Source organism: Oratosquilla oratoria, unplaced genomic scaffold (genome assembly GCF_046742065.1).
Source record: "Oratosquilla oratoria isolate Oo_2021 unplaced genomic scaffold, ASM4674206v1 SCAFFOLD80, whole genome shotgun sequence".
Classification (NCBI taxonomy): Eukaryota; Metazoa; Arthropoda; class Malacostraca; order Stomatopoda; family Squillidae; genus Oratosquilla; species Oratosquilla oratoria.
Genome location: NW_027467744.1, coordinates 148365 through 161448, shown reverse-complemented (window position 1 = coordinate 161448; position 13084 = coordinate 148365). Strand labels below are relative to the sequence as shown.

Sequence of the window (13084 nt, the reverse complement as noted above, 5' to 3'; positions counted from 1 at the left end):
AGACAGATAATGAGAAATCCTCAAAGAGAAAGGCACTACAAGAGGATATCCAGTCAGCAGAGAAAAAGAGGAAGCTCTTGAAAGATAGTATGGAGTCAATGACCAAGGAAGCAGACCAGCTGGCAAAGAAGGCAGAAACAGAGCATGACTTCACTTTGCTGGCTAAGTCCAATGCTTTCAGACTGAAAGTTTCTGAGAAGGCGGATGAAAATCTCAAACTGGAAAAGAAACTACAAGACCTCAAGCAGAAACTGAAATCAATGGAGTGACTATTTTCAAGAAAGAGCAAAGAATGAATTATACCTGATACTCTGATATATAATATATATATATATATATATATATATCTATATATATGTATATATATATTGTAATCTAACAGAGGAAGACTGCATAGTGTAATAAAGTGGGTGGAATCGGCTGGCTGTAAGGGGTGGAGGAGGCCAGAAAGATCAGTTTGTATTTGAAAATTGTTTCAGATATTCCGCTCAAAGTCATGGAAATTTGATGATTTTTATCCTGGAATATCCTGGAAAAGTCCTGGAATTTAGTTTTCAATTTTCTGTGGGAACCCTGTATATATATAATACCAAAATACTTCAAAAATACCAAATGTAGCAATGTGAAATTGGATAAAACCAACAGTTTTCATAAAGTTAAATATAATTATAACTTCTTATGCCTTATTTTTGTCTCTTTTGATGTATTACTGCAGGAGCTTATTATTCTGTGATATTCTAATTTCAGGTTGGCCAAAGTGAAGTACCGATAACTATGGATGCTGACAAGTGTGCTATTTGCAACAATGAACTGTCCAGTAATGAAGAAACATTCATCGTCAGCCAGAAGGGAATCGATTCCATTAACAGAGCTTCTGAACAACGTGGAGAGAAGATCATAATTCAGAGTGGTCAACGTCTTCACAAGAAATGCAGACAGCGTTGGATCAACCCCAAATACTTAGAAATTGACCGTAAAAACAGGTCCACCCATGATGAAATGCCATCCTGTGCAAACCGCTCTTTGTGTGTGTTTAACTTTAAGGAACATTGTCTTTTTTGTTGTTCTGGAGCAAAATCTGATAGAAAGAAAAGAGGTGTTGATGTTTCCCATGTAGAAACTATTGAGTTTAAGGACAGAGTGTTAAAAGTTTGTGAGAAAGTCCAAAAAAATGATGGCTGGGCATCCACTGTTAAAGGTAGAATAGGTTATGTAGCTGACCTTGTTTCAGAAGAAGCACATTATCACAGAACATGTTTTGCAAACTTTGATTCCAATAAAAACATTCCTAAGGCATTCTCTTCTGCTGATTCTTCTAAGAAACAAAACCTTGGTAGACCAGAGGATTCAGAGAGAAAGCAGGCATTTCTGGAAGTTGCTAATTATTTGCAGCAAAATGACGAGGAGCAACTCACCATTGTCGATCTTGTTAAAAAAAATGGAGGAAATTCTCGAGGACACTGGCTTTGAACCATACAGTCTCTCATACATGAAATCTCGATTGCTAGAACATTCCAAAGACAAAATCATTGTGACTGAAATTAATGGAAAACATAATGTTACATTCTTAAGTACAGCAAAATGTATTCTCCATGAATTCTATGCACAGAGCCGCTCAACAGACAATTCAGAATCAGAGGCCATTAGAATCATAGAGACGGCAGCCAAGCTTATCAAGAATGACATTAAAGGTATCCAGATAAGTTAAGAATATTACCCGTCTAAGAATGATCTTGAACAGAATGCGATTCTTGAATATGTTCCTAAAACATTGTTGATCTTTCTCAGGAAGATATTTGCAGGCGAAGACAATTTGAAACTTGCATCAGTTGGTCAAGCGATAATGCAGGCTGCTAGACCCAGAGTTCTCCTTGCACCTTTGCAGTTTGGTTTAGCAGTGGAAATGCATGACCAATTTGGATCGAGGCTCTTAATTGACACTGAATAAGCATGGCTTCTCTTCATCTTACTCGGAACTCCAGAAATTCAAAAGAAGTGCTGCTCTTGTTCATGGCGCTGAAACTGTCTCCCCTGTTGAAACTGAATTTGTGCAGTTCGTAGCTGATAATGTGGACCATAATGTAAGGAGTATTGATGGATTCAACACATTCCACGGTATGGGCATCATAGCATCTTTTACGCCCGGGAAAGTTAAAGCAAAACCAGTTCCAAGGATTCAGGTCCTTTCAGAAGATATAATAAGGGTTGGAAGGATCAACATCAAGTACCTAGATTCACAGCACACCAACAAACCACCAGTGACATTTAAAGAGCTCCGGGCCAAGAAAGTTGTCGATTCCACTGCTAATGTTGACATCCTTTGGGAGGTTTCACTAATTTTACATCCGTCCAGACCCACATGGTCAGGCCTTATGCAGTCAGTGCACAAAGGAACATATCCTGGGAAATCAGCCACAGTTTTTTTTGTCGATGATCGACACGGACCCTGGTAACCCAACCTGCGTGTACTCAACGTTATGTTACATTAGTGATTTAGCCAGGAAAAACAACATTACACCAATTCTAACATTCGATCAGCCACTTTGGTACAAAGCAATGATGATAGTCAAGTCACAGCCTAGTTCCAGTCTCCTGAAATCATATGTCTTGCGACTTGGTGGGCTCCATACACAGATGAGCTTGCTGGGGTCAATTGGTCATTTGATGGCAGGTTCTGGATTGCAAGAACTTTTTGAACTTGTGTATGCTGAAAACACAGTCAAGCACATGCTAAGTGGCAAAGCAATTGTAAGAGCCATTTGTGCTCACTTCTTAGTTGATGGTGCTCTCAGAGCTATTTTGTTAGCGAAAGCCTATGATTTGCCAGTTTCACATGTCACTGAGGATGATCAACCCAACACTGATGCAGAAGAGTCATTTCCTCAAAATGAAGACCTGAAGGAAGCTCAGGGGCTATTGAAAGGTCTCCTTGATGGGACTGAGACATTGGATAATGTTCTGTCATCAGAGTCTGTGACCAGGATTGCCCAGAGAATCAACCATGTGAAGGATGCGATGGTTGACCAGCGAACAGCAAAATTGTGGATTCAATACCTTGATATGGTGAAGATTCTGCAATTGTTTATCAAGGCAGAGCGCACCGGGAACTGGGAATTGCACCTTGACGCTGTAAGGAAAATGCTGCCAATATTTGCTGCAGCAGGACACATCCTATATGCAAAGTCGGTCTAATTGTACTTGCAGCAAATGGAGGGGCTACCAAAAAGCCATCCTGAAGTGTACCAGAAATTTTCTGAAGGATTCCATGCGATTAGATGGAGTGATCGCTACTGGACTGGCTTGTCGACGGATCTGGTTATTGAGCAGGTGCTAATGAGAGGCATGAAGACGTCTGGAGGTCTTACTCATGGCAGAGGAATGGATGAAATTCAACGATTGGTTTGGATGCTATCACTGCCAGAGTGCACTGAAATCAAGTTTACAATGCAAGAACTAGCAGGCATTCGTTATGGCACTAGTGACCAGCACCAGGAGGCTACTTCAGCAAGAAAAGAGCCAGATGTGAGGGATACATGGAAGCTCCTTGCGTTTCTCCAGACATAGGACCCTTTCACGGAAGATCCGTCCATTCACAGCATTTCAAGTGGAGTAACTGGAGACAAAAAGGTGAAAGTGGACAGAGCAAACTCCATAGGAGAGGCAATCATAGCTTCAATGGTTGGAGAAAATGTCCACGAGTACACTTTTAAAGAAAGGATCAGGCAATTACACTTGGGTCAAAAGTTTCGCTCAGCAAAGATGAAGCAGTTGAGACTGATCCACAACTCCTATTCCAGAGACTGTGTGTGCTATCTACCTCAACTCAGCATCAGCAAGAACATTTCCAGTATAAGCTTTGTGGTTACCCACCTGCACTTTTTTATTCTTTCGGACTACCGCGAGAGGCAAAAAAACCGGCTTTGGCAGACGCAATATGGGAACTGACTTCCCCTGTACAATCAGGTCCACAGTCTTCAGATCCACAGTATCTCTTAGATGGTGGAGCACTACTTCAATGCCTCCCATGGCAAAAAGGTCACACATTTGATGAGATCTGTGCCCAATACCGCAGATATGTCACAACTAGATATGGAAAAGCATGCATTGTCTTTGATGGGTATGAAAGTGGTCCATCCATTAAAGACGCGACTCACCGATGCCGAGCAGGGGGGTCTGTTGGTGTTAATGTCACTGACCCCTTTAATGGTGTTCAAATTAAAAAAGGATGTTTTCCTAGCTAATCAAGAAAAGAAACAATTGTTCATCAAATTGCTGGGAAAGAGTTTGGAGGAAGCAGGTTGTAAAGTAGTCCATGCATCTGGAGACGCTGATGTATTGATTGTGAAGACTGCTCTAGAACTGGCACAGACAGGAGAAACCATTTCGATAGCAGATGACACTGACCTATTGGTCCTTCTATGTTATCATGCCAATAGAGATGATGGTTACAACATCTACTTCATGCCACAACCAAAGGCTAGTGCAAAAACTGTGAAAGTGTGGAACATCAAAGAGATGAGGAAATCTTTGGGAGATGTGGTCTGTTCCAACATTCTTTTCATCCATGCACTACTGGGTTGTGATTCTACATCCAGTGTTCATGGAATTGTGAAGGCAGCATCCCTTCGAAAGGTGATGAAGAATAGAAACTTCCTCAAACTGACAGAAGTGTTTGGCAAGGATAGCAGTGCAGAAGAGGTTATTGAAGCTGGGGAGAAGGCTTTAGTGTGCCTGTACAATGGTAATGATGGGGAAAACATCAATCATCTCCGACTGAGGTGCTTTAAGGAAAAGGTTGCAAAAAGCTCAAAGTGTGTTGAGGCCAAATCATTGCCACCAACAAGAGCAGCTACGAAATTCCACAGCCTTCGAGTTTACTTCCAAATTCAGGAATGGAAAGGTAGAAACCAGCTAAAACCTGATGAGTGGGGATGGAAACTTTCAGATGGTAAATTGCAACCAATCAAGACTGACTTGCCAGCTGGTCCTGTAAATTTGTTGGCTATAATTAGGTGTAACTGTACTTCAGGGTGTACTACAGCAAGATGCAGTTGCAGGAAACATGGCATTCACTGTTCAAACTTGTGTGGTAATTGCAAAGGCCTCCACTGCACCAACTCACCACAGCCAGATCTTGATGATGATGAAGTTACCTTTGACTAGTTCTTGACAAGAAATGTTCTTTGGTCCGTTCATGAACTTGTTCTGTGGTGATTATGCAAGAGCCTTGCCCCAGCATTCAACCAACTGACCATTCCTTTATTGTAAATTGTACTTATTTTGTACCTATTTTTTAATGAAATGTCAGGAATTAATGTGAAAATTGTTGCCTTGAAAAAGGCTACTTGGTCTGTTTTTGTACCTTTTATATTCATATTTGTATAAGAAATAAAAAAAAGCATGAAAACAATGGCAGGGGCTAGTCATTTTCTGGTGTTAGTTTATTATTAAGCATATAGCTACTTATCATTACAATTTAAATCACCAAGAAAATGTCAAGCTGGCTTGGGGTGGGCCCCGTGTGGGTTTTCATGCATTTTTTTTTTCTCCTAATTTGATAAAGGTTTTTTGTCAGGATTTTTTTTTTATTTTTGTCAGTAATTGTCAGGAATAATGGACATACTTGTCAGGAAATGTCAGGAATTTTATGTCTCGAAATTTTAATATTGTTAAGTTGGATTTTAAAGATGGCGTCCGTTGGCCCCCTTTCCGCAAGGTTAATTTTGGTAAACTTTTTTTTTTTTTTTTTTTTTTGTCTGAAAGAGAGGTTATTCATGCCCAATATGCAAGTTAAAAACCTTTGTTAGCAATTTGTTTGAGGTTAAGCCACATTTTGACTGGACTATCAGTGGATGCGCAGTTGGAGCAGGCCATGTATGGGAATAGGTGTGGGCAGTGTTTGCGTACGTGCTCAAGTGAGTAGCAGTTGGGACATTGTGGGATGTATGCGTATGTTTCCTGTTTGAGTGTATGTGTGGGGAATGATTGTGAGAACATTTTCAGTCCATTGAGGAGGCAGTCTTTCACCATTTGTGTGGATTCAAATTTTACCTTAGCTGTTCTGGTGCGTGGAAGTGTGATGACTTGTGTAACGTGTGTGTTTGTGTTTAGTCTTTCTATTTCTTGTTTGATTTCCTCAGGTGTGTGTTCTGTGACGTAAGGGTCTACTTGTGTTATGACGAGTGTTCTGTTGGCGTTGAGTTCAGGGGGGGGGGATCTTGAATGTCGTATCTGTTGGAGGAAAAGGTCTTTGTTTTGTTTTGACATAGTGTTTCTGTGGTTGTGTCGTCTGTGATCAGTAAGTATACGTTCTGTTGTGGTATAAGTTTGTGTATGTAAATATCCTGTTTGGCTAGAGTGTCCCAAAGTTCCTTAGTGCGTAATTGTTTGTTACCGGTGGGACGTAAGTCCTGGATCCTAACTCGCCTTTGTGTCCTAGTGATTGTGTTGGTGTTATGCATGATGGGCAAAGGGGGTAGTGACTGTAGAGCGATATACTGATTATACTGACTTGATGCGCGAGCGTATACGGGGGGCGGGTCTTGACGCGGGAGGTTGTGGGGGTCTGCTACTATCTCTGGCGATATTGGCCAAGCACTGCACATTCTATGCTGGTTGTATACTAGTGGTACGATACCGGGAAGGCTTTCCCCCCTCTTCTGCAGAGCCAAGTTTTAAGACCTCAGGGGCAATGGTGGTTGTACAGAAGAGTTACTGGGGGACATGTGTCATCTGGCAGAACGATTTCTCAAGGGAAACGAGAATTATCTCTGGAATTTCTTCTAGGCAAAACAAAGCGTGAGCAGATATGTTGCTGTTACAGCGGTTGCTCAGTGAATACCCTGCGACTTGCTAGGTAAGATCACCCGCTTGCGCGGGATCGGTTTTCGTGGGAGGGGAAGAATGTCTGTAAGAAAATGAAAAGATAGTAGTGTATAAAAGAGGGCTATTGCCACCGGGCAATTAAGTGAGCTTTTAGGGGCTGTTGGTGGTCGTGGCTTGGGAGAAATGGACAGGGAACTCGGACGGCGGCGCCGACGCCGGAATTAGAATCGCCAAAAGTTCAGATAATGGTAGGAGGCATAGTAGTAGAGAGAGGTGGAAAAACGGAAAAATCTTTAGTGGGAGGTAAACTGAAATGAGGAGATGTAGTGTAAGAGAAATTTGGAAAGGAAGCGGATTTTAGGCGAAGAAAAAGTAAGTGTAGATGTTTGTGCGTGGGTCGTGGCTATGTTCGTGAGAGGTGTGTGTATGTATCTTACGGGAAGTGAGTAGAGTTCACTTCCCGCGTATAGAGCGCGTTCCTGTTTAGCCCCAGGTAAGGCCTGAGCTGTTCCTGCTTTTCCCCAGGTTGGGTTTGAGAGTCAGTAGAGTCGATCCAGTGGCGGTGCGAGGGGGGGCAGGCGGGCGGGTGTTGTATTATCTTTCTTATTTCAAGCACAACTCTGAAAGCAGAGAATTACGTGACTGGGAATTGTGTGTAAATGTCAGAAGGGTAAACCCAAGGTAAAACGAATACTATAAGGTACGTTAGCGGGGGGTGGGGGGTGAGGGAGAGCCAGAAAACCTCTCCACTGCGCAGGTAGATGATGACGTCAACGGAAATATCGAGACCAGGGTTCCGCGGGTCGAGAACTGTCAGTCACTCACACACCAGTGTGTGGAACGAAGCAGACAAATAACATATAAAAATGCCAACAGTTTGTATAGTGCAGAAGTGCAATGCCGTTAGACTGAAAGGTGATAAAAATATACATTTCTTTTCACTACCCAAAGTTAAAGAACTTTGAAAGAAATGGATTGAATTATGTGGCACACACAATACTAGGTCATCTGGATATGTATGCAGCCATCATTTTTAAAGTAATGTCTTTCAAAGAAACTTGAAATATGAGTTGCTTGGTTTGCCAGTGCCCCCAAGTCAAATTAAGTTCAAGAAATGAGCAGTGCCTACACTTGGACTACCCACATTAACAAGTAAGTTAGTTCCTTTACTGTGTAACAAGTAAACTATCATGGGGGGGGGTGCTGTTTTGTAGGGTCCAGGCCTAATTAATTGGTGCTATTTTTTGTTAATGGGTAGAATGCCATCATGAATTGATTTATTTAAAGAGTTAGTTATAAAGGTAAGTTGGTAGTCTGTAGTTTATATAAGGCATACATGTATGTTCGGCCTCTATATTTAGATTATTGTATACAGGCTTGGTCACCACATTATAGTCAGGATGTAAATATGTTAGAAGCAGTTCAGAGGAGAGCAACTAGGATGATACAAGCATTGAGGCATCCAGAGTAGGATAGGTTAAAAGAGTTAAATATGTTTTCATTTGAGAGGAGATGTCTAAGAGGTGATATGATAGTTATATACACAGAATGTTTTCAGATAGTGACTATTTAGATGTAAGTAGCTTCTTTACACTACAACATGTCTGGTTTTCTATATGTATATATAGCAAAAAATAATACAATTGGGTAATGTATCCTATATATTACAGCTTGTGAGACAGTCATTGAGGTTCACCCAGAGCCACACCCTCCACAGGAAGAACACCTACAAGAGCATCACATCCAAGATGCTTTGACTTCACACACCGTCGGACCTTCAAGTCAACTTATGAGTAAGTAGTAAGCCCTCACATTGCTTGTGTAAACAAATCTTCCTCAATTTAAATAATAATGTAGTAATACACTTGAAGACATGAGTGTTTGGATGGGTATGAGATGATGTGGTGAAGGATGTGTGTGGGAAACAGAGTAGCATGTGTGAAAAGAAAACAATGGTGAAGAATAGTTGATTTTGTGCATATATTTAAAAAGAGTCAAAACATGTAATAGTAAATACACAAGTCTGTTTTTTTTTTATAGAAAATATTAATTAAATATCTTGAACATTACAGCCCCACCTGAAGAAGTTGGTGAAGTGTATCCAAGGCCACTCCTCCCACAGGAAGAACACCACTATCAAGAAACATGTACATCACCTGAACCCAAAAATAAGAAGATACTGCAGTTCATTAAACGCATGTCATTCTACAACAAAGATCTTCACAAAAGACTGAGAAAAGTTACCAGAGAGAGAAATCAGTATTGTGAAGAAATAAAAAAGTATCAGGAAATTATTAATACATTAAGGAATGAATTGGATAATGCCACAGTTGAATGTCAGGAAAATGTTTCAAAAGCACTATCTAAAACATTTACAGAAAATCAAACCCAGTATTTTGTATCAAATTAGCACATACTCAAGTGGGAGGAGGAAGACATTAGCAAAGCACTTCCTTTACGAACCTTAAGCCCTAAGGCATACCGTTTCCTTAGGAAACACTGGAAATTTCCACTGCCACCTCCTGCCACTATCAGTAAATGGGTATCAAAAGTTGTAGTGGAACCCGGAATTTTGTGTGATATCATCCAACTTTTAGCTTACCATGCTCCAACAATGTGTGAATATGAGCGAATATGTGTTTTATCTTTTGATGAGTCTGCAGTTGCTCAAGCTTGGTCATATGACACTAGAAATGACAATATATATGAACCAAAACAAAGTGTGCAGTGTGCAATGCTTAGAGGGTTATTGAAGCCGTGGAAACAGCTGGTGTTTTACAATTTTGATTGCGATATGACGAAGAACATCTTAGATAACATTATTCATGAAGTTGAAGCAGCAGGATTCATCGTTGTAGCAATTGTCAGTGACCTAGGGCCAAAGAATTTAGCTTTGTGGAAACAGTTGAACATTAATGTAAATAACAGTTCTTTCCTAAACCCATTTGAATGTAATCGCCCAGTGTTCGTATTTGCTGACGTTCCCCACCTTATCAAACTTATCAGGAATAATCTATTAGACCATGGATTCACTCTGGATGGACATTTAGAGCCAACGGTGACAAACAGCAGTACTAGAGTTAATGATAAGTATATATGACCTAAAAACAATTCATCGTTTGTCATACAAATATATTGATGTACAGGGAGCTAAAAGTATGAACATTCTTTTAGTTGTCCAACTACTATCACAGAGTACAGCAAAATCTATTCAGTACTTTGGGAGGAAAGGTCTTCTAAAGAGCAAGGACTGGAAGGATACAATTAATTTCATAAGTTTAGTTGATGCATGGTTTGATGTGTTTAATGGAGATAAAAGGTCTAGGGCTAGTTTTGGCATGTATTTGGAAAGTCAAACACATGTTCTAAACAACATGTTACAAACTGTAAGGAATATGAAAATTGGCGGTAAACACAGCCTGTATCCATTTCAGAAAGGAGTAATTGTATCCTCTCAGTCTTTATTGGGACTATGAATTCTTAAAGAATAAGTTTGGTGTCACCTATATAACATACAGATAAAATCAGGACTGCCTAGAACACATTTAGTTACTTAAGACAAATGGGAGCTTGTTATCAACACCCCTCTCCACTTAAGGTGAAATACAGAATAAGATTGTTTCTTTTTGGTAGAACCTATGAATTGGTAGGGAGGAACTACAATATCACAAAAGTAACTCGAGATAATTCCCTGTCTGAGGGGCCACTTCCTGTGACAGAACATTGTGACTGATAGTGACACACCTGATATTGACATTCTTGAGTCGGAATTGATGCTTTCAGCAATGCTTTTCTCCTCTGACTCACAATATGATATCAAAAGAAAGGATGAAAGTAAAGAGTTGCATAATTTAGAAAAAAAGGAATTAGAGGAAAGTATGGAAACAGAGGGTTTAAGGTACGTAGGGGTTTTTATTGCCCACAAATTTCCTAAATATTCATATCTTGGCACTAATGTAAACCCTGATGATAAGACATGGATTGGGAAAATTTGTAGAAGAAAAGGAAAGTTGATGACACCATCAAATGAATTGTTTGAACAACTAAAAGTAATGGAAAAATTATTTGAATGCTACCATGGCAAGAAATCACTAAAATCAGGGAGGAAAGCCATCAAAAAGTTACTACATTAATGTGCAAACATGTAAATTTGCCTGAAGATGATGTACACTACTTTGTTAGGTGCAGAGTTTATTTTAGAATAAGAATTCTTAACAGAGGAATTCAAAGATTTAACAAAATGAAATATAAACTCACAAAACACATCAGATAATTAAAGAGCGCTTCATATATATATACATAGACATGTTCTGATTTCTCTTAACCCTTTTTGGTACGCATTAAGTTCCCGTTTTAAAAGAAAAATTCAGTAGGTGTTTTTGATTACTTTTGCATTCCAGATTACAAAAATGACCTTGTTTTTAACTTTTTCTTATAATTATTTTTTATTTATTTATTTTTTTTTTTTCAAATGTGCCTTTTTCAATTATCTGAGCACAGGACAGGCCTTTTAGTGGAATATAACCAAAATACAGAATTATTACATACATATACCAAGGCTTTTTCCCTCTTACAAGGGAGGTAGCCAAAAAGGGAAAGGCATAAACTCATTTCCACCTATTCCATCCCTGAATACACTCCACACCCCTCCACCCTCTCTCATATCTGAGCACCTCTGGATGACGGGTCATCCCTGCACCTTGTCCACCGCCCTGGGTCAGAAGCAGTGTTGCAAGACACAGCACATCCACAGCAAGGCCGTCCCCCCATTGCATCAAAGGAGAGGACAGGAAGAAATCCCTTTGGGCTGCGTCAAATTTTGCTCACACATACTACCTCACCCCCCATCCCCCTGCCCATTCCACCTTATGCAATCACAACATCATCCATATACAACCATTCTCCATTCACCCCTGTCTTCTGTCCTCTCCCGTCCTTCCTCAACAGACATTCCTCTCTTCCCCAAAGCCCCCTTCACCCCATCCATCCACTTCATCCTAGGACATCCCCTCATGTTCACTCCCTCCACATCTGCCTTCCATACCTCTTTTACTAGTCTTTCTTCACTCATTCTTTCCATGTGTCCAAACCATCCTAATATTCTTTCATCAACCCTATCTCCCAGCTCCTTTTCCACCCCTGTTCTCCTCCTCACTTCCTCATTTCTCACTCTATCTAGCCTAGTAACCCCCATCATACTTCTCAGACACCTCATCTCAAACACATTCAAACTCCTTCTCTCTTCTTCTCTTATGTTCCATGTTTCTGCCCCATACAGTGCTGTTGGCACAATCACTCCTTCATATAGTCTCCTCTTCGCATCCATTCCCAAATGTCTATCCCTCATTACACTCTTCAATCCACCAAGGCATTTACTCGCTTCTCTCAATCTACATTCTACCTCCACCTTCACTCCACCTTTCCCTACCACATTTGCACCCAAGTATCTTAAACTATCCACTTCCTCCAGTTGCTCTCCCTTAATGCTCACTTCCAGTCTACTGCCACTTTCACCCCTTGTACATCTCATCACCTTACTTTTACCCACATTTATCTTTGGCTTTCTTCTATCACATACTCTCCCAAACTCTGCCACCAACTTCCTCAATCCCTCCTCCGATCCTGCCACAAGCGCAGTGTCGTCCGCAAACAACAGCTGGCTCACCTCCCACTTTTCTCCATTTCCTTGAACCATCTCCAATCCCTGACCCACTACCCCTGCATTCACCTTTCACACCACCCCATCCATGTATAAGTTGAACAGCCAGGGCGACATAATGCATCTTTGATGAAGTCCCACCTTTACCTCAAACCACTCACTCTCTCCATTTCCAATCCTGACACAAGCTCTACTACCCTCATGAAAACTCTTGACAGCTCCCAGAAGCTTTCCTCCTATCCCATATATCTGCATAACCTCCCACAGTGCCTTTCTGTCTACCCTATCATAAGCCTTTTCCAGATCCATAAAAGCCCAAAAAACATCCTTCTCCTTTCCTATAGCTTTCTCACATATCTGTCTTACCACAAAAATCTGATCTACACAACCTCTACCTGCCCTAAATCCACACAGTTCCTCACCAATTACTCCTGTTCCTCTCCTAATCCTCTCAATCAAGATCCTCCCATAAGCCTTCCCAACTACACTTAACAAGCTAATCCCTCTGAAACTACTACATTCACACTTGTCCCCTTTTCCCTTGTAAAGAGGAACTATACAGGCACTCCTCCAGTCCTCCGGCACTCTACTCTCTCTCCA

At 40.7% G+C, this 13084-nt stretch overlaps 2 protein-coding genes across 2 annotated transcripts in view; both read left to right on the top strand.

Moving 5' to 3' along the window:
- Positions 1–1693, top strand: part of LOC143024018 (uncharacterized) — a 114434-nt gene extending 112741 nt beyond the window's left edge. The window contains exon 3 of the mRNA XM_076182712.1: positions 748–1693. Within this exon, the coding sequence (XP_076038827.1) occupies positions 775–1470 (696 nt within the window). The 5' untranslated portion in view covers positions 748–774 and the 3' untranslated portion in view covers positions 1471–1693. The remainder of the gene's footprint in view (positions 1–747) is intronic.
- LOC143024013 (uncharacterized) overlaps positions 1–9984 on the top strand; it is a 163725-nt gene extending 153741 nt beyond the window's left edge. Inside the window, exons 3-4 of the mRNA XM_076182707.1 lie at positions 8496–8618; positions 8898–9984. Coding sequence (XP_076038822.1) covers positions 8496–8618; positions 8898–9235 — 461 coding nt within the window. The 3' untranslated portion in view covers positions 9236–9984. The remainder of the gene's footprint in view (positions 1–8495; positions 8619–8897) is intronic.
- Positions 9985–13084: the final 3100 nt, after the last annotated feature.